Below are 22,087 nucleotides of genomic sequence, written 5' to 3'. Positions count from 1 at the left end.
TTAGGTTAATCATAGGCCTATGACAAACGGTGAGCATAAAGTGGGCTACACAGCCTTGTTTTACTTATGTTAGGAATCTGGGCTTAAATTGCTCCCTATTTCTCTTATTTTGATGAACAAGTTTTGTCATTTCGAATGTTTGCTATACTCATGTTTCACATGAAATTTTCGTTTTGCGCCCCCATTTAATTTCATGTTGCATGTGGAATTTTAAAAATACCCTATTTACATCATAGAATGCGAACAAGTTTCGCATATTAGAAGACTAACATTGATAAAAGAAATGTATTGCCAACATTTGAACTCGTCATGCTCTTCATATAAAACTATTTTGATATAATACATGTTCACATTCTATAATACGAACCATATCTATATATAAACGAGTCCTACCACTTTTCCCTTATTATATCAGTTTCTGAATAAATTCAAAACATCTCCAAAATCCCAAAATTTGAAACCCTCGTCAAATCTTTTTTTTCCTTCAAATTTGTGGTCGAAACTCCTTCTCAAGTGAAAATTAAACTTAACATACAAGAGGTTAATTAGTACACATGGTCTTGAACCCGAGGGAGATGAAGTACTTATTTTAGCTCTACTATAGTCTTATTCCTGTTTAATCAATATTTTTAATTTATGTTTATATTGTTGATCTTCATACGTACCGACCAGAGATCGAACTCAGGACCAAATAATTAAGGGACTGAAATATCTACCACTTGTGTCACACTTACCTTTTCTATTTTTTGAAATAGTTATATAAACAATGGCGGAGCCAAGTGCAAACAAACTGCACCCCCTCAACTTCATATATTATACTCGTTATTCTTTATTTTATTTTATTTTTTTACACCCAACCAACCAAAAAATCTCCTTAATACAAGGAGTGCCGAAAAAGACTATAAAAGTTACAGATACGACAATCGAAAAAATAACATCAAAACAAAATTACACTATGCTCAAACAAGTAAACGGGCTCGACTATCAAATATGATAATTGGAAACTAGATTAATATTTGTTATCTTTAACCACTAATAAGAATACAATTTAACCTTGTCCACTAGCTATTCTTTATTTATTTTATATTAAAGCCCCTGGAATTTAACAATTACACCCATATTGCACCAAGCATACCTCTCTTAAAGTTTACAGGCCCACGTTATCCAATGGACTTCTACATCTATAAATGGACTTCTACATTTTAACAATCTTTCAGGTATATTAACAAAAAATATTTAGCGAAAACTTAAATCTATTTTTTTAAAAAATAGTAATTTTATTCTATATTTTCGTTGAAGAATCCGAAAAACAAATTCTTCCATAGGAAAAGGTAGTAAAAAAATTATATTATGATTTATTCAAAACTTTTGTACAATTTGGAATTGAGTTTATGGACATACATCGTCGGTGTAAAATAATTTAATACTGACACCTAATAAAAAATCACCATTTTTCCATGTCATACAAAATAGTTGCAAAACAACTGTATGTGAGTGGGGTGATGTGGCAAATTGATGGATTTTCATTGGATGTCTATGTAAAAGTAAAACTGTTTTACGCTGACCGTGCAATCCTTTAAATCCTTTAAATTTTTTATTTTATTTTTACATTGTAACAAACTCAAAACATAAATATAATTCAATATTTTCAACTTTTAAGGGTCTGTTTTGAAAATTTTAAAGTGGTAGAGAGCAATTTTCAAAACAAATTGTGAATTTTAGAAAAATTTCTAGGTATGCAGGAGTGAAAAATCATTTGTCCACTTGATTAAAATATTTTTAATTTATGCAAAATAACTTATGTAAATAAATAAATTTTTATATCTTAGTTATAAATTTGTTAATGTAGTTTTGAAAAGAAAAAAAAAATATGTGAAGATAAATTTTTTGTCGGTGGAAACTTATGAATTTACATGAAAATTTATTTATTTGCATAAATTACTTTTCATAAGCTAAAAAATAAGTTAATCCAAATAAATAAAAAATCTTTTAATACTTAAATTAATTAATTCATGGTTGATAAACTTAATTTTTAATATGATAGATGTTGACTACAATTTTCATTCAAGAAGGACGGACAAGTTACAAGTACTCCATCAATGATTCAACGTCCATATGTACACATTATACTAAGGGTGTTCGCGTTGCGGTTTTGTTAGATTTTGAGCATAAAAGTAATCCTAACCGCGAGATAAAAATACATGTGGTTCGGTTTGGTTCGGTTAGTTTTTAAAAAGTCATCCAAACCAAATCAATACGGTTAGGATTTGTTGGGTTTGCACGGTTTATCACGATATAAAAAATATTACAATATTTTCAACTTGTTACAAGATAAATATAGAAAATTTTAATTTATTTTATTGTTTACATGATACAATATGCATATACAAAAATGCATTACATAATAACTTATTTTTAATACCAACAATATAGTTATAGTTCGCATGAAATGATATGTTTTGATTGCCTATTGTTTTATGGACTCAATTTGGGTTGATTGTTAATAGTTGATAGAGCTAAGTTAAGTATTGAGGTTTGATTTGGTTTGATTCGGTTTTCTAAAATGAAAACCGCAAATCAAACCAAACCGTACGATTTGAAAGAAAAATGATCCGTGCGGTTAAAACTAAATGCGGTTTTTTGAAGTTTCGATTTTAATTAATTCGATTTACCATTTTACTTTTGAATTGATTCAGATACGATCACTCATGTATTATACATCGTCCTAATAAGGGAATAAGCTGATCATTGTCTTCCTTTTGGGGTTATAGTGTGATTGATTCACACATGCAACTTGAAATGAGATTGTTACAAAGCGACAGTAGAAAATAGGGGTACCCGTTCTAGTTTAATTAGTCCCCGTGATGAGCGACGTGATTAGGATAAGTGCTTGGAAAAAAGCAAAAAGTTTTGGTAGTAGTGGGTGGTGTGAAGTGCACGTCCTATACCCAAAATGCAAATTTGGTTGCTGAATACATCTACTTGGCTTTCCTTCTGGCCCACACCCCTACCATCTTAATTCTTACCTCCGACCAAGAGTGACTTGCAACTAGGGGTGATCGTATCCGAACCAATCCAAAAGTAAAACCGCAAATCGAACCAAACCAAACCGAAAACCGCAAAAACCGCATTTGGTTTGGATGTATTTGGATGGCTTTCTTACTGAACCGCAAACCGCAAAACCGCAAACCGCAAAAACCGCAAAAACCGCGGATAACCGCAAAAACCGCATTAAGTTACTATTATATATTTATATTCCAATATCGTAAAAGAAAATATATTTATATTCCAATATACACGCTCAATTACCAAGTCAGTCGACCAAATTAATCGAACTTCAAGTTGTTTTTATTTTTTGTACTGAAATTTTATTTTGGTGTTGTAATGTTATTTTAAATAAACAAATTTTATCGGTACCGTGATGTTATTTTGAAAATTCAATTTTTTTATATATTTAAAATTGTAAGTTACTATAATGTTATTTTGGATAAATAATTTTTGTTGGTATTACAATGTTATTTTGGAACTTCAATTTTTTATTTTTTTTTATGCTTAAAATTGTTCGGTACAATCGTTATGTTTTAAACCGCACCAACCGAACCGATCCAAACCGCATTGGTTTGGTTTGGTTTGGTTTGGATGACTTTTTAAAAATCAACCGAACCAAACCGAACCGCATGCATTTTTATCTCGCGGTTAGGATGACTTTTATGCTCAAAACCGAACCAAACCGCACCGCGATCACCCCTACTTGCAACCTTTGCCCTCAGATTATATATCCTTTTATATTTGATTGTGTTATACTTTTTTCTTTTGAAAAAAAAATTAATAGAAAGATTAATACATTGTCATTCTGAATATATTGAAATGATAAATACATCTATAATTGAATTTTTTACTAGTTATTTTGGATATAAATTTAGATAGTCAATTTTATTTTTTTATTCATTAGATAGTCAATTTAATCATTAAATATATATTTTTTAAAAATTAATTTAGTCTACAAAATTATTAATAGAAAGATTATTCTAATTTCTAAAGATGTGTTTTCAAATTTTATATATATTTAGAGATTATAATGTTAGTGCATCGCATATTTATGGACTAAAATATTTGTATATGGAAGAGTTAGACTCCCCAACTATTTTGGATTAGGTCAAGGTCTAAAGTGTCATACTCGGTCTATCTAACATGTTAATCCAGATTACATGCATTTGCTCAATCTCTACATATTACATGTAATGCCCATACTAACTAAACTATATTCACATGGACAATCAACCAACAAATAGTTATTTGCTCGTTATTATTTTTCCTCTATTTGTCATTATCACATTCACATATAATTATTCACCTATTATATCCATATATCTATGTATCTATGCGAATAAAAGTTGATGCTTTTTATATGAAAATGGAATTGACCTAGCATCAAGTTGTTGTCGTATGAGAATTGGATAGTTTATACAGTTCATTATTCAATTAATTTTCAATTTCCCTCGTGGCTGCAAGTTGTAAAATATTACAACACTTATTATAAAATTCATATATTCGATTTTGAATGACGACCAGTTACTGTTTTTGAAAGCCAAGAAAAAAAGGGATCATATCTAGATGAGGAAATATGACTTCAATTTTAGTTTTCTTCATATAGCTAAGTGACCTACCGATACCTAATTATATGTAATTCCTAAGTAGTTGGTGAAATGGTGATGGTTTACTTGACTTGGATGTGAGCATGACCGGAAAAATGGAAGTAATTTATAAGTTATGTTTTACCTTAGCTATTTCAAAATTAAGGGTTAGAGTACACTATAGTACTAGTCCGAGTTAGATATTCCATGATTAAATAAAATCTACTATTTTGTTTAAATAGTTTAAGTAGAATTTAGAGGGATAGGATGTCTATGAATGTTTTTTTTTTTAAACCATGGTATCCTGCTCTAAGACCGACTAATTCAAGGGAACCAACCCCACCGCCTACTTGCGGGGTGCCCATTTAAAGCCAGAATTTTTTTTTGCTCTGTATGGACTTAGCCCACCGAAATTGACACCAGGAAGAATCGAACCTGAGACCTTGAGAGAAGCATACTCTAAGGATCCAAGCCAACACCACCAAACCAACCTCAAGTGGGTTAGATGTCTATGAATGTTCTTACAAATGTGATTGACATGTAGTTAGTCAAAAAACTTTTGAAAAAAATTGAAGGGACATTTTAAACAAATGATATCTCAAATTAGTTTTTGTTGAAGAATAAGTTTCATAACTTACACATGGACGAAAATATAAAAGTATATAATTATTTAAATACTCTCAAATCTCAATGATATAGTCTATGAATTAGAAATTATTAGAGTTAAGATTGATAATAGAGAGCTAAGAAGACTCAATGACCTTTTCCACCTTCCTGTGAACATATCAAAATTAGTTTGATATATTGAAGGAAACTTTGAGCTTTAACGAAATTTTCAACAAAATCATTTTGAAAGAAAGAAGGCTAAAAAATGAGAATAATAACACTTTCTCAAACTTTGGTAGGTGAGCCTTGTGTGAAGAAAAATCATAAAAATGATTTTGAGAAGTTGAAAATGTGGAAAAGCTAAGCATGTAAAGTATAATTGTCAACGATAGAGTAACATCAATTCAAGAAGAGGATTTGCGTCGAATGCTAGCGATGTCTCCATTATTAAGGCAGATGAAAATATTTTCTAAAAACATGTCCTTTGATTAGGGTTGGGAATAGGCCAGGCGGCCTACAGGGGCCTTCGGCCTGGCCTGTATAAGCCTGGCCTGGCCTGGCCTGGTTATTAAAAATGTCAGGCTTAGGCTTTGAAAACGGCCTGTTTACATAAATAGGCCAGGCTTAGGCTTCTAAAAAGACCTACGAAGCCTGATAGGCCGGCCTGTTTATAATAATTATTATTTATATCTTATAAAAAAATATTATTTATATAAATATTATTAGCTTTTAATTATTGCGACTTTTCGTAATCGTATTTGTTATTTTATTAGTTTTTAATTATTGTGTTAATCATATTATTAGCTTTTTCTTAATGTTGTAGAAATTATAAAAATTAAAATGTGAACTTTTTAAGGCCTGTTTAGCCTATTTAAAAAAACTATAGAGAGAAGCTTTAATGTAACACAGACTTTTAAACAGGCTACAAGGCCAGACCAGGCTTTTAAAAGGCTCATGCCAGACCAAAAAAAAAAACATTTGATAGGCCACAGGCCAGGCTCAGGCCTGAAAAAAAATCGTAGGCCAGGCTCAGGCCTGTCAAGGCCTGGTCTGGCCTGGCCTGTTCCCAACCCTACCTTTGATTAATTAAGATTGATCCAAAGATTGTTGTGAGACTATGTTGGATTGTTGGTGGACGGTGGTTGAAAAACTTCTTGTCAACATGTAAGTTGTACCATTAATTTTTAGCTTGATTTTCGACATGTAATTTTTTTTTTGAAATGGGTTGACTTCAAATAAGTATATTCTTTATAATTGAGTATGATTGTTCACGATCTTCGATTTTATGTGTAGACAATAGAAACAAATGTTCAACTCAATCAAGAACAACATACAAAAAAAAGAGGTTATCCAACACTATTAAATGTTTGTTTTGTGCTATTCGATCAAATAATTATTTTTTTTGCGAATCAAACCCTAACATTCTTTTATTGAATAGAACCGTGTTATTGACAAACCGCTCTAGAAAAAATAAATGCTTTTCAAATACAAAATATCAAAATAGTCTATCATTCACATTACATGGAATATTAAAACATTGCATTGATATTACTACTAGATAAGCTTATTAATTTGTAGAACTATAATTTAGAAGCGCATGCCCTGTTTTGAAGATGTCTCTCATCTCATCATGGGTTTGCACCGATTAAAGTATTTTTTCAAATGATGATGCTTGTTAGTCATTTCCTTGGGGGAGATTGGTGAGGTTACTATTATAAAAACCATTGTTTTGACCATATCTAACGCCACTTTTCACTACTGTTGACTTGCTTGGTTAGTGCATATGTTTGAAAAATGAATCAAGTAACTTGTGGCACATTACTACATTAATCCCTAACCAAGATCCAAACCTATAAAATAGTCGTTGTTGATAGAAAATTCTAATTTGTATATTTTTTTATTAATCATTTTAGTTGCAAAAATCTGTTTTTTATATAAGCAATTAATTTTCAAATGTATCTTTTATAGGTCAACAATTTAATCCATAAAACTACTCATAAAAGAGACGTTAGAAATATTATTTACAATTTGTGGTTGGTTTACCAAATTAAACTATATATTTTTGTATTAACCTCTGGATTAAAAAAAAGTAAACCTTAATAGTTTAGAATTCCAAAAAAAAAAAAAATCTATCCAAAACTTATGTTCCTAAATATCGAATTCAGATAATTAAGCAACTAAGTTTGATCTATTAACAAAAGATTTAAGTAGTATGCATGATGAATTTCTAAGTTCGACACTCACTAGCTCAATTATAAACAACAAAACATTGAATTCAGATTGTTTCGAATAATTCATGAGACTAATTAAACTATAGTAGTACAAAGTATTTTTTTTTTGTTGGTCCAGTCATCCAATGACTAGAAACTCCAACTTAGATGAATAAGTGAAGTATCCAAATTCAAATCTCTACTTCTACGTGATATATACGTGTCTCTACCGATTTAATTAAGCTAACAGGGATAAATAAGTAGTGATGATATAAATAAATAAATAAATAAATAAGATAGGAAGAAGCAACGTTGGTAACGCAGTACGGTGTTTTGTGTAATCCACAGTTAACGTGTCTGGCGGCAATACTGTCAGGAGGAACACACAAATCTGTTGCTTATCATACACACACACACTACCTTTCTTTCTCTGTCCTTTTCAGCAACCCAATTTCCGTTTCATCCCAAAAATCACAAATCAACAACACAACAACACCAACAACCTTCGATTCCATTTCTCTCTCTCCCTCAGTGGCAAAGTTGTAAAAATGGACCGAAAACAAGGCTTCTTTTCATCTCTAAAAGAAGAAGTAGTAAGAGGACTCTCACCGGCCAAATCCCGTTCCAAAAGTCCGGCCAGAACTCCTTCTCCGATGACAGGACTTCTCCGTCGCCGGAGAAAAAACCAAGGTCCACCACCAGAACTTTTCATGACGAGATCGGGTAGTTTAAGACCGGTTGAAGCTTTATCACCGTTAAAAGAAGGTCCTGATGGAACCGACGGTGAAGATGTTGTTAACAGAGGTGAAGGTAAATGGGGTCATTGGATGAGAGCACCTTCTGTTTCATCTTCTTCATCATCATCTTCATCTTCTTCAGCATGCAAGAAATCTGATCTCAGATTGCTTCTTGGTGTTTTGGGTGCTCCTCTTGCACCTGTTCATGTTTGTACTACTGATCCTTTTCCTCATCTTAGCATCAAAGATATTCCCATTGTTAGTTTTTCTTACTCTTTCTATTTCACTCATTTTGTTAATTGGTTATGTTCAAGTTTTGTTTTTTATTGTTGCTATGTTTGTAAATTAAATAGACTAATTAGGTTTATATCATAGGTTGTTTAATGTTTATTGATTTGTTGGTTTTTTTTTTAATGTTTCTTGTGTTCTGTGTTTTGATTGGTAGCTGGGAAGTTCAATTAAAGGGGTTATGAGTATTTGGTAAGACTAGATGAAGTAGCTTAAATGTAATTCAAAGATCTTTGAAAAAGTGTTTCTTTTGTTACACAATGTTTATTATATGGTTGGTGATTTTGTGCCACTTTGATCCTATGTAGCCTATTTAGCCAAATCTTGATTGTTGGATTAATCCAACGGCAAAGATATACACTTTTGAGCAGTTAGATTAATCCAACTGTTGAGACTGAGATTTGGCTTTAGATAGTGCGGGAGGATCCAATTTGAGTTTTGTGCTCTCAGTCTATTTGGGTGATTAAGCGCTTCTAGCATAAATGCTTATCATATAACTGTTTATGTATAAACTATTTCTATAAATAGATAAAATAAAGTCAAACTATTTTTATATAAGCTATAAGTTGTTTTTATATGTCATGCTAAAGAGCTTATGTAAATAAGTTGAAAATAGTATATGGACATGTCAAATAAGTTGAGGATCCAAGTTGGGTTTTGTGCTCTCACGGTCTATTTGGGTGATTAATCTCTTCTAGCATAAATGCTTGTTATCAACTGCTTATGTATAAATTATTCCCATATAACAAACGATAAAATAAAGTCAAACTGTTTGTATATAAGCCATAAGCTGTTTTCATTTTTCATACGTCATGCTAAAGAGCGTAAATAATTTGAAAATAGTACGTTGACAAGTCATAAGGTGTTTTCGCAAACTCTCCCAAACAGTCTCTCAAGTGCTTATACTAGTAGATAAACTCAAATTAGTCAATATAAACATACCCTTACTATGTTATATTGTGTGCGAGAGAGATAGAACTGGGGACGGAAAGAGAGAAATTAGTATTTTTCCTGGTTACTTTTGATCTTATAATGGTTTCTCTTTTTTCTACATTTGGTAAGAGTATTATTGCAATGTAATGATGATGTGGTGGTATTATTGGGTGTTATTGTAGGAAACTTCTTCTGCTCAGTACATATTGCAGCAGTACATTGCTGCATCAGGTGGTTTGAAGCTTCAAAATTCCATTAACAATGCTTATGCGATGGGAAAAGTGAGGATGATAGCCTCTGAGTTCGAGACTGCTAAGAAAGTCACGCGTAACCGGAATTCCTCCAAAGCTGCAGAATCTGGTGGATTTGTTTTGTGGCAGATGAATCCGGATATGTGGTATGTGGAGCTTGCTATTGGAGGCAGTAAGGTTCATGCTGGTTGCAATGGGAAGCTCGTGTGGAGGCACACACCTTGGCTTGGTGCACATGCCGCAAAAGGGCCTGTGAGGCCTCTTCGGCGTGCGCTTCAGGTTGATTTTAACTCTTCCATTCACTCGTACTTTTACATATTCGGTTCTTGTTGAATTATAATTTAGACTTGTTTCTTTATATTTATAGGGTCTTGATCCAAAAACAACTGCTAGCATGTTTATCAATGCAAGATGCATTGGGGAGAAGAAGATAAATGAAGAGGATTGTTTCATCCTCAAGCTTTGTGCAGATCCATCAACATTAAAAGCTAGAAGTGAAGGTCCAGCAGAGATCATAAGGCATGTTTTGTTCGGATACTTTAGTCAGAAAACAGGACTTCTTGTTCACTTGGAAGATTCCCATTTGACCCGCATTCAGAACAATGGAGGCGATGCAGTTTATTGGGAGACCACGATAAATTCATTTCTCGACGACTATAAACCTGTTGAAGGGATTATGATTGCTCACTCGGGTCGATCTGTAGTGACACTTTTCAGGTTCGGGGAAACAGCAATGAGCCACACTAAAACCAGGATGGAAGAAGCATGGACAATTGAGGAGGTGGCATTCAACGTTCCCGGCCTTTCCATAGACTGTTTCATTCCTCCATCGGAGCTTCGGTTTGCTTCTATTAGTGAAGCCTCCGAGCTTCCACATGGTCAGAGGGTGAAGAGTAAGACCTCTGTGGCTACAGCTGCATACCACGCCAAAGTCGCACACTTACAAAAATCACACGAAAGCAATACAAATAACCTTAACTGGACAGTGGATGTTTAGCAAAGACGGAGTTTCAGAATTAGCCTAATTGTTGTAACTTTAATACTTTCAGTTCGTCAAATGACAAACTACTGAGGTAAAATGGTAAAGATTATTGCGGCAGGGTTCATCAAAATTTGTAAATAGAACTGATCAGTCACAGATTCTGAAAAGTGATTTCCATTACTCTAGGCTTTTTTTGTGCATGATTATGCTTATGTACATCAAGGTATCAAGGTTTGTTTTTTCCACTTCTTTAACTTTTAGTGATAAATTGGGAATCTACTATAAGCTATAATTAATGTAGGTGTTTCTTAATTTCACATGTGAAAGCATTCTACCATGATGCTTGAAGATCAGTTATAACCTAGATTTCTTGAGTTTCAAGGCACACTTAATATTTATCTTGCTGGTGGTGGTAATTCAAGGAAAATTCTCCATCTTTGAGGAAACTATTGAAGGTTATTTTAATGTATTTAATGCTAGTTTTTATTTTGAATTGTAAACCAAGTAACCTAGATTAAGCAGAAGCTAAATTGTTCCTAGAACTAGGATCTTTATGCTTATTATAAGGACACATATGTAATACAGTAATTGTAACTATTGTTAGAAGTATTTCAAGATTTCTTGCATTGTTAGAACTATGTATCTTATTTTTATCAGAAAAAGAAAACCATTCAATTATGATTTTGAAATATAATTATATAAAGTATAAACTATTCAAATTTAAATCTATGAGCTCGTGAGATTTCTTCTCTGTGGGTGACAAAATTTTGCCCGTGCCATTAGATACAATAATTAGTCTCTGTCCCTTATGTCCCATGTGCGCCGCTAACTCCAAAATACGAATCATGAATGCTTTGCTTTGAACATGCTTTCTGATCTTTAATACTAATCTCTTTGATACGAGTATTTTTTTTATTTTATTGCATTGTGATAGTATTTGCATTAGATAAATATTAATCTAATGAAATGACGTAAATCTCTTCTAGTCTAACCAAAGTTCTGAGTGTTTAAGTATGGAACAGTGTTAAAATAAAACTTTTAGAGAGAGTTTGCCATCATGTGAGTTGATTTTATTTAGTTTTAGTTATTGTGTAGAGATTCTATATATTTTTGTTTATTATGTGGAGATTTTTTTCTAATTGTTTTCCTAAGAGAAAGTAACTAAAATTAAAGCCAATTAGGGATGACAATGGATGCCCGTGGGTGTGAGTTTGATATTACCTAAATCCACACTCGAAATCACCACCCAAACTCAAAGGCTGTTCGGGTGGTAAAATAAAACCCACACCCGTTGGGTTCAAGTTTTTTCACCCAAACCCGCAACAAGAACAAACATAATTAATTATCAGCCCAAACCCGACCCAAATTCTATTTGATAAAATGCAAAATGTAGCATAGGTTGGTAACATAGTTTTCAAAATAGACTTTCAAGAAATTAAATTACAATTAAAATTAAGATCTTCCTAGAAAAATGAGGTTGTGTCGTGTGTGAAGGAATGAGTGATAAACTCTAATTTTACACTTATATCTACACAGAGGTAATTATGTAATTTAACATATATTTGGGTGGGTGTTCGGGTTTCGGGTGTGAGTTTGATATTACCTAAACCCACACCCATATATTCGGGTGTCACCCAAATCCAAACATAGACAACTCATGTTTCGCCCGTCGACTTGAATTTGGGTTCGAATGGGTCTATCGGGTTTGGATTTTCCTGTCATCCCTAAGCCAATTAACATTTTTAATTTTTATTTCCTTTGCGCTAAATGTGACACAATTAAACTTGTCAATTTCATTCTAAGGGCTATCTAATACGACCTTCTAGCATTTAGGCAGACTATCATCCCAATTTTTTTTTGACAAAAGCATCCCAATTTTATAAGCCTTATTTATTGTATTTTATTTTACTCAACCTTTTCATTTATTAAAAAAGAGAAATTATATGAGAAAAGAGTAAAATATTTGCCGTGTCTTTTGGGCCAAGCTGGGATAATCGCTTGAGTTGAGCCACCCAACAAAAGAAATTGATGTTTGCTTCATCTATATATTATTTATGCTATAAAGAGGATATATGAGTTTTGGTGTGAACTTTTCATAATATTAACAATACTTTTGATTTTTTTTAGTAGCAATAAAAATCTTTTACTCCATAAAGCACAATATTTTTTTACCCTTGTAAAAATCTTTTTTTTTAGTATTAACAAACTCACCATCAAACACATCTTTTTTTTTAGCAGCAAAATTTTTTATTAACAAACTCATCGTAACATAGGATATATATTTTTAAATTGAGAACATAAGTTAGACACAGGTAGGCGCGGAATGCGCTTGCTTGACCCGCTAGTACTAATAATATTCATAGCTGCCTCCATACAATAATGGCTTGAAATTTATTAGACGTGTTTAGTTGGGAAACTATTAGTGTGAGTATTTGAGGGAACATTCATTAAAGAAAAATGAAATAGTAAAATACTTTGGAGATAAAAATAATAATTTGACCGATTGTTAGTTGGTTTAGTAGTGATTAGCACTGATAGGAAGGACCATGATTCGATCTCCCACAACAGCGATCAGGAAAAGACCGGAATCACTTGATGTCAAAACTGTCCGCGAACCAGATTATGCGGTGGACCGGATATAGATGGGGAAAGGAAAAAGAAAAATGTACAGTATTTGCAAAGATATTTTGGCACTCACATACGCCTATATATACACATAGGAATTATTCTCCCAAGCAACACAAATTTAAACATCTTATTATCAATAACACATAACACAAATCTTAAAAGCATATCACACCAAGCATCCTAAAATATGAACTGGTGGTTAGCTAGAGCAACTGGTGGTACTGGCAAGGCAAGTTCTTACGACATACTCACACACTCCATTTAAATAGATTTTTTATATGTTTTTCAATTTAATCCCCCCACCTCTTTAATATGGTAATTTGATTTTTGTCAGCTTCTTATTTTAAAAATATTATTATACATTCGTCTTTAAATATAAGATTCCTTTGAATTAATCGGAAAAAGTAAGAACAACAAAGGAATGTGTATTTTCTTTATACCATGGTTGAAAATGTATTCAAGTTGAAAACTATACATAAACCATAAATTATGATATTCTGTTTCTTTTATTAAAAATATTTTTTTTCAAAAGATAATCAAAATAGCTATTTTAATATAAAAATCATTTTTTAACAAAGTGATTATTGAGAAAAGTTTATACATAAATATAGTGCAGATCACATATTTCAAGGAAGAACCGCGAAGCCTCCATAACGTAGCATTGATTATAGGCGTGACAGGAATTGTAGGAAACAGCCTAGCAGAGATTTTGCCTCTCAAAGACACACCGGATGGTCCATGGAAGGTTTATGGTGTGGCTCGACGTCCACGACCAATGTGGAACGCTGATAACCCTATTCACTACATTCAGTGCGATGTTTCCAACCAAAACGATGTTGAGTTGAAGCTCACCACATTAACTGACGTGACTCATATATTTTATGTCTCGTGGACCAGCAGGTCCACAGAGGCTCAAAATTGCGAGGTAAATGGTTCCATGTTAAGGAATGTCCTTCGTTCTCTCATCCCAAATGCTCCAAATCTTTGTCATGTGTCCATTCAGACAGGTGTCAAGCATTATGCAGGATCATTCGAAACTATCGGTAAGATCAAGCCCCATGAATCCCCCTTCACGGAGGATGTGCCACGCCTCGACACACTCAATTTCTATTACACGCTAGAGGATATCTTATTCGAAGAGGTTGGTACTTGGCATGGTAGAAAAAAAAAAACTTAAGTCATAAATTTAGTCTCTAAAATATAATTCTCTCGTTAATTTACCACCTAAAGTATATACAAATAGTAAATAGTTTCTAAAAAATTTATCAACTATTTTTTTTCAGGCAAGTAAGAAAAAAGGAATGACATGGTTTATTAATCGACCACAAGTTATCTTTGGATTTTCACCTTACAGCATGATGAACCTAATCGGTACACTTTGTGTTTACGCCGCAATTTGCAAGCATGAGTGTGTTCCATTAAGGTTTCCCGGATCAAAAGGTGCATGGGAGTGTTATTCAACAGCTTCAGATGCTAATTTAATAGCAGAACAACACATTTGGGGTGCAGTGGATCCTAATGCAAAGAACAAAGCCTTCAATTGTAGCAATGGTGATGTTTTCAAGTGGAAACATTTCTGGAAAGTGTTGGCTGATAAATTTGGGATTGAGAATTATGGATTTGAGGAGGGTTTGGAGTTAAAGTTGTCGGAGGTGATGAAGGATAAGAGGGGGGTGTGGGAAGAAATTGTGAGAGAGAATGGGCTACAGCCCACTAAGCTTGAAGATGTTGGAGATTGGTGGTTTGCAGATTTTATGTTGAGAGTTGAGGGTGTGTTGGATAGTATGAACAAAGCAAAAGAACATGGATTCTTAGGATTTAGGAATTCTAAGAATTCATTCATAAGTTGGATAGACAAGACTAAAGCTTACAAGATTGTGCCATGATCATTTGGATTTTGTATTGTCATAACTTGGCCTAGGAGGAGGCTCTTTTTATTGTAGTATTTTCTATTTATGTTTATGGTGTTTGCTCTTTTTGTAATAATGTTGTGGCTTAAAGTAGTAGTTGATTAATAACATTGTGTAGAAAGAATAATGAAATACTTATGAGCTACTGAAATATTGTACATTATATAAGCTATAAGAAAAAAATAAAAATAAAGATGCTAAGTATTGTGATGCTTCAAGACACAGGAAACACTCATGTTAATTTTATTTCAATATGTATTATATATATTATATTATAACCATTACATGGCACAGTAATACAAAAACTATAGCACACAATAATATATAATCCTTGAGTGAACATACCCAAGAAGCTAGCTATATCTAGCAAAGGCACAACCAGACCCAGTAAAGGCTGATTAGTTTATTTAGCTATATAGTAATTTTTATATCATATAATACTTTCACACACATATTAAAGGATACATATATAAGATATAAAATCAAAAACACAAACCATGCCACAATTTCTCTGAATCATGGAAGGTTTTCGGCTTTAGGATTATCAGTTTTAGTTGCAGTGGTTTGGAGCTGATCTTTGTTAGGAGGACACCACAACTTAAAGTAGTCACCAGGACAACCGGCGGGATCAATTTCACAACGAAAACAAATGTTATTCCACAACGAAAAACTTTGCATCCACAATGGTGGAGTTGCCTTTTGAGATTCGTAAACTGGTCCGTCTTTCTCCAGTTGATTGCCTCTACCCGCACCCTCAACACTATAGCCATTCAAAATCGCGGCAACAAGGAGAACCAAAACAAGAAAAGCAATAGTTTTTGCCATTGTGTATGAAATTTGATTAAGTAGTTTTATTTTCCTCTTATCAATGTTGTTTTGCATGGAATGAATTGTTGGCTCTAAAACACTCCAATTTATAGAACAGTTGATTTCCTTAAATGAGAAGAGAATCAATTAAATTTGGCTTTGCGTGACAAAATTATTTTCACAAAATTAAGGTAACTTTGTGGGAACCATGGTGTTAAATATGAAAGTTGACAAGTTGATTATTATAGGAGGAATAATTAATCAACATAAATTAATTAGTTAAATGATATAGCAAAAATGGCTAACAAATGAAAATTTAGGTGATGACTTTTTTTTGACTCATTAATTATGCATTTGTACTTTTGATAATATCTCAGTCACATAGTTGAAAAAGTTTATGTGGCCTTTGTTAAAATACAAGGATTAAATTTGTAACATAAAATATGTAAGACAAAAGTTTCAAGGAAATTCTTGTAAAGATATAAAACAAAAGTTAATACATTTGTAAAGATGAAAAATATATAGACAAACTATAAACTACCAATTTTTTTTTTTACATACACCGAATATGACATAAAGAGTGATTGTATTTTACTTCAACGACAAGCTATTATAACTATACAATAATTATTGGAATATATTTGTTTGTTGTTTCAAATTGAACCAAGGGCACAAACCCTTTAGAAATTCAATGGTACAATTCATCGAAAAATTCTCATAAAGGCTTTCACACATTCTAGAACCTTAATGTCTTCATTACACTCTGACCTAATCAACAATTGGAATCAAACATGAGGTTGGATAGTTGCCGTGAGTTCAATATGAAAAATGCATTACACTACTCCGAGATCCACCCTCCATTGCACATTTTCTATACCATTATGTACCTCTCTACTCTCATTCATTTTTATATTGACTTAAACGTTAGAGTGTTAGCTTGTCTCATCTTTTGGTTGATGGAGTGTTGTCCAACTCATTAACCAAGTTAGCCCAGGGCCGGCCCAATATGATGTGAGGCCTAAAGCTAACATTAAAAGGAGGCTTAACGAAAAAAATAAATTTTGTTTAGTAAAAAAATGTAAGAAAGATCGTAAAAATTATATATATATATATATATATATATATATATATATATATATATTTTACAGATAGATGGAATGACAAAATCATTATAAACTCATACACACAAGTGGAGGATCTGGTGTACGAATCTCGATCATGACGTCCGCCCTAAAAATTATATTTTATTAAAATATAAACTAAAAACATTTTCTAAACAAGTTAAAAATAAACATTTCGATTTCAATATTTGTGTTGTATGTTATTAAATATAAACTAAAATCATCTAAATTTCGATTTCAATATTTGTGTTATATGTTATTAAATTTAAATAAAATTTGGGGAAAAATACTTTATAGAACAAATTTAGATGAAAAAAAATCCAATCAAAATTTATAGTTATTTTTGTATTTCCTATTTATATCATAATATAGATAATAATTTTTGTTTGAAATAACTAATACTCTCTAAATAATTAAAACAATATTATTTTAAATAATTAAAACAATATTATTTTGTCCAAAAAAAAAAGAAATATAAATAGGCACTTCTACCGGAGTCGTGTAATCACCGAACTAAGGAATTATTCGCAAATATTGCGCAACTCCCTCAAAATACAATCGGTTCTTCTCGACGATAAATATGTCGAGGCTATCAAGACACGAGAATATTAATGAGGTAGGTGAATGTGACTCAGGCACTTTGTAAAACTTATTCATTTTGAGAATTAAATAAAGGCTTAAATGATCAATTCGTCCCTATAAGTTCACGAGTTTTTGGTTTTCATCCATGTATCTTTTTCGTTTTAAAATAGTCCCTAAATGTGCAAATTCATTTGGTTTTAGTCCCTAACGTTAAGTGTCGTTACAAAAATGATGACGTGGCAAACATAGGCTGTGGTGGCAAGGTGTGACGTGGCAAATGAGAATGATGTATCAATAATAATGCCTAGTCATACACTTAGAGGGACCAAATCCAAAAATAAAATTGCAGAGAGGGACCAAAACCAAAAAAACAAAATTAAACCCGGAAACATATTTTTCTTCTTTTTTTCTCTTAATGAACTCATATTTCTCTAAATCCAGAAATTTGTGTTGAATGTACTGAAACGATATTTTCTTCTTCTTTCTTCTCCTCAACCTAAAATTTCATAAAACATTTTAACCAACAAAAAATTGAGTTTCCTGATGCATCATTTATTTTGATTTAATCAAAAGACCGTATTAATTTACTAATCACCATCTTCAAAATTTAACATGAATTTTTAATCAAACAACTTTATATATTGTAAAATTTGAGTTTATCATATCCTCAAATGTCAACAAAAAAATTCACAAACTTTTAAGATAAATGACTCATTTTTATTCATTTTTTTCTTTTGAATCTCTCAAATTGCATCCATTAATCACCATCTTAAAAATTTGACATGAATTTTTAATCAAACAACTTTATATATTGTAAAATTTGAGTTTATCATATCCTCAAATGTCAACCAAAAAATTCACAAACTTTTAAGATAAAATGACTTGTTTTTATTCCTTTTTTTTTCTTTTGAATCTCTTAAACCAAAAGGATTTACACATTTAGGGATTATTTTAAAACAAAAAAAGATACAGGGACGAAAATCAAAAACTTGAGAACTAGCAGGGACGAATTGATCATTTAAGCCTTAAATAAAATATGGGGAGGAAGCATTTGTTTGTTACACGTATATGTGTATTTTTCTGTCTTACTCATTTTCACAATATATATGTATATATGCCACTCATTGGATTCCTATATAATGCTGTAACCAATTTTCTCAAGCCAAAACACAATTAAAATAAAACATGTGAAATTTTTTTGCTTTGCCCCATTAATTTTTAGTCATTTAAAAAAGAGTTACTCAATCAAAAATTAATTAATTGGATCACAATAAAATGTGAAATAGATTTGGACTACACTAAACTTTTGAAATATCCAAAATATCCGACACAAAATATGTTGCGTTGGCTGGAATCTAAGCTCGGTATTTCATTCGATTGCAGATTTTTTATAGTTTCAATCCAAGTTGGAGAATGCACTTTACTCATCATACTGTGCTTCATATTATTCATTCCATTTGGATGGCGCAGAATGGTATTCGTTTCAGCAACGCTTCTGTCTCAGTCCATGCCGCAACAATGAAGGTCTTAACATCGATCTCCTTGAGTCATAAATTGGTTTCGGGTCATGCACATCCAGCAGAGCACGCAGCTCTATAGCTGCTGCAACTTGAGACGCGAACAGCACAACCCAGGACAGTAAAATTGGTACTCTGGAAAACGTCGGCAATCACATGGTTCAAAGCTAACACGGATGGGTCCGTTACGCAAGACTCTGCAGCTTGTGGCGGGTTGCATGATGATTTGGACTTTGTTGTATTGTCATAACTTGGCCTAGGAGAGGGCTCTTTTTATTGTAGTAAATAAAGTCCCATGGTGGGGTGGGAAGAGTTATATAATCTATTTTTCATTTATTTATGTTAATGGTGTTTGCTCTTTTTGTAATATGTTGTGGCTGAAATTTGTACATTTTTATGCTTTCAGGAAAGAAAAAAAAATGCTAAGTATTGTGATGCTCCGAGACACAAGAAAACACACATTAATTTTATTTCAATATGTATTAATATTATATGTATTATATTAACGATACCATTATCATAATAATACAGAAACCATAGCGCACAATAATATATAAATTATAATCCTTGACTGAACATACCCAAGAAGCTAGCTATATCTAGCAAAGGCAACCAGTAAAGGCCAATAAAGGTTATTTAGCTATATAGTAATTTTTATATCTTATAATACTTTAACACACATATAAAAAGATATATGTAGATATAATATCAATACCACAAACCATGGCCACAATCTCTGATCATGGAGTTTGGAGATCTTTGTTAAGACACAACTTATAATACTCAGAACAAAAGTCAGGAATACGCAAACACAAGTTATGCAACAACTCACAACGGGGTATCCCCAACCCCAACGGCGGCGCCGCATCCTCAACACTATAGACATTAAAAATCGAGGCAACAAGGAGAACCAAAACAAGTAAAGCAGTAGTTTTTGCCATTGTGTATGAAGTTGGCTGTAAAACACTCCAATTTATAGAACAATTGATTTCCTTAAATGAGAAGAGAGTGAATTAAATTTGGCTTTGCGTGACAAAAAATATATTCACAAAATTAAGGTAACTTTGTGGGAACCATGGTGTTAAATATGAAAGTTGACCAGTTGATTATTATAGGAGGAATAATTAATTAACATAAATTAATTAGTTAAATGATAGTATAGCAAAACTGGCTAACAAATGAAAATTTAGGTGATGATTTTTTTTTACTCATTTATTGTGCATTTGTCTTCACCCTTCACTTGCTGCATTCATCCAAGACACCAAGTCACACTCACATGGTTGTTCATTCTATTTATGCACCGATATATTTTCAAGTCATACCTCCTACCCCACATTTATAAAAAATCCAATTTTACTCTATTTTGTTTTTAAAAACATTTTATTTTACAATTTTTATCTTGCTTATAGTAACCATGAAAAATAATGAAATTTCATCTTCAATTTGTAGATGCTAGACTAACAAATTTGGAGCTAATACACAAATCTAAGCTACAAAAAGATATGTATAAGTATAATCCAACCTCCCTTGATCAACTTAACCTTACTATCTAGTACAACAAATAGTCTTTCGCTACCTAAGTAGAATCCAAAAATAAAAGTAGAATCCAAAAAAATTCATCTATATGATATATTAGGTATTTAAGTAGCTAACCGAGTTTTCTATTTAAGTAGAGTATAGTGTAAAATTCTGAATTTTTTTTATAGGAGATGTCAGATAGTTAAGTAGCGAATTCAGTAAACTTATAAAATCTTGAAAATTTCATGTATAAGGGATGTTCAATACTTAACTAGTGGAATAGATATTTTGGTAATTTTAGGATCCTCAAAAAACCTAGTGGACTCCAAAATAAACTCTCATAAAGTCCCCATGGTGGGATGGGAAGAGTTATATTTTCTATTCTTTTATTAAAAGGAAAAAAAAAAATGGTTTAATTCAGCGGTAGCTAGTAAGAACATTATTAAAAGGACCGTGGTTCAAACCCCTCTCATAAATGATACAACCACTAGTTCATCAGCTACGTTGTATTATTTTTCACAATTAACAATACTTTTTTTTTGAGTAAGCAATTAATTATACTTAATTATTATATTTTAGCAATATCCAACAAATTTAAAATTTGAGACTCCCATTATTTTTTAGGCTCCCAACAGAGTCCTGTTTTCCATTGCTTAGTAACTACCCTGTTAACTTCAAGACACCCCATTCACCTCTGCTCATTTTGAAATGAGTTTATAGTATTATGCAACTTAATTGGAGGTCTTAACCTAACTATATCTAAATTACATATAAGATGGCAAATATACACGTCTAACCCCATTTAGGGCTATGATGCTGTTAGAAGTTTCATATTGGCTAGAGATATTATATAGACAACTTTTATAAAAGTTAGAATTTGAAGTAGAGGTGGGAAGAAGCTAGGCCGAGCTAGGCTTTGGCAAGCCTGAGTCTGACCTGTCAAAAAATCAAAGGTCCGAGCCTGGCCTATTAGGCTTATTTTTTAGGCCCGAGTCTGACCTTTTGAAAGTCTGATGTGACCTGTTAGCCTGTTTAAAAGCCTATTTCACATGAACATATTTAAATAAATAATTATATTTATTTTTAAATATAGTTATGAACTAATAAACCAATGTTCCTTTTGATATTTAACATAATATTTTATAGAATTTAACTATGTATGTCATCATATTTCAATTCTAATTTATAATAATACATTTGTATATGTGAAAAACTAACGTAAATTAATAAACTTAAACTACTGAAAAAGTTAATATATTAATAATTTAATCAAAGTACAAATTTTAATATATAAATAATAATAGTAGTAAAAATATTATTCACATTAACCTAAATAGGCTAGTCCTAAAAGGCTCTTTTAATG

At 32.0% G+C, this 22,087-nt stretch overlaps 3 protein-coding genes across 3 annotated transcripts; 2 read left to right on the top strand and 1 right to left on the bottom strand.

Moving 5' to 3' along the window:
* The first annotated feature begins 7,698 nt into the window (after window positions 1–7,698).
* Window positions 7,699–11,165, top strand: LOC123897475. The gene is made up of 3 exons (XM_045948135.1): window positions 7,699–8,445; window positions 9,591–9,938; window positions 10,027–11,165. The coding sequence occupies exons 1-3, from the start codon at window positions 7,999–8,001 to the stop codon at window positions 10,654–10,656; spliced, it is 1,425 nt and encodes a 474-aa protein (XP_045804091.1). The 5' UTR covers window positions 7,699–7,998; the 3' UTR covers window positions 10,657–11,165.
* Window positions 11,166–13,284: 2,119 nt separating this feature from the next.
* LOC123897456 ((S)-8-oxocitronellyl enol synthase ISY1-like) lies at window positions 13,285–16,192 on the top strand. Its single transcript, XM_045948111.1, has 3 exons — window positions 13,285–13,498; window positions 13,886–14,410; window positions 14,553–16,192. Exons 1-3 carry the CDS (start codon window positions 13,457–13,459, stop codon window positions 15,153–15,155), a joined length of 1,170 nt encoding a protein of 389 aa, XP_045804067.1. The 5' UTR covers window positions 13,285–13,456; the 3' UTR covers window positions 15,156–16,192.
* On the bottom strand, window positions 15,493–16,050 carry LOC123897466. Its single transcript, XM_045948122.1, has one exon. The coding sequence runs from the start codon at window positions 16,002–16,004 to the stop codon at window positions 15,696–15,698; it is 309 nt and encodes a 102-aa protein (XP_045804078.1). The 5' UTR covers window positions 16,005–16,050; the 3' UTR covers window positions 15,493–15,695.
* Window positions 16,193–22,087: the final 5,895 nt, after the last annotated feature.

Source organism: Trifolium pratense, linkage group LG1 (assembly GCF_020283565.1).
Source record: "Trifolium pratense cultivar HEN17-A07 linkage group LG1, ARS_RC_1.1, whole genome shotgun sequence".
NCBI lineage: Eukaryota > Viridiplantae > Streptophyta > Magnoliopsida > Fabales > Fabaceae > Trifolium > Trifolium pratense.
Note: the sequence above shows the minus strand (reverse complement) of the source record. Positions and strands in the feature narration are given on the sequence as shown.

Coding starts and splice junctions, on each gene's coding strand:
- LOC123897475 (XM_045948135.1), top strand. CDS start 7,999: ATGGACCGAAAACAAGGCTTCTTTTCATCTCTAAAAGAAGAAGTAGTA. Junction 8,446..9,590: donor GCATCAAAGATATTCCCATT/GTTAGTTTTTCT, acceptor GTGTTATTGTAG/GAAACTTCTTCTGCTCAGTA. Junction 9,939..10,026: donor CTCTTCGGCGTGCGCTTCAG/GTTGATTTTAAC, acceptor TTATATTTATAG/GGTCTTGATCCAAAAACAAC.
- LOC123897456 (XM_045948111.1), top strand. CDS start 13,457: ATGAACTGGTGGTTAGCTAGAGCAACTGGTGGTACTGGCAAG. Junction 13,499..13,885: donor CAACTGGTGGTACTGGCAAG/GCAAGTTCTTAC, acceptor AATATAGTGCAG/ATCACATATTTCAAGGAAGA. Junction 14,411..14,552: donor AGGATATCTTATTCGAAGAG/GTTGGTACTTGG, acceptor ATTTTTTTTCAG/GCAAGTAAGAAAAAAGGAAT.
- LOC123897466 (XM_045948122.1), bottom strand. CDS start 16,004: ATGGCAAAAACTATTGCTTTTCTTGTTTTGGTTCTCCTTGTTGCCGCG.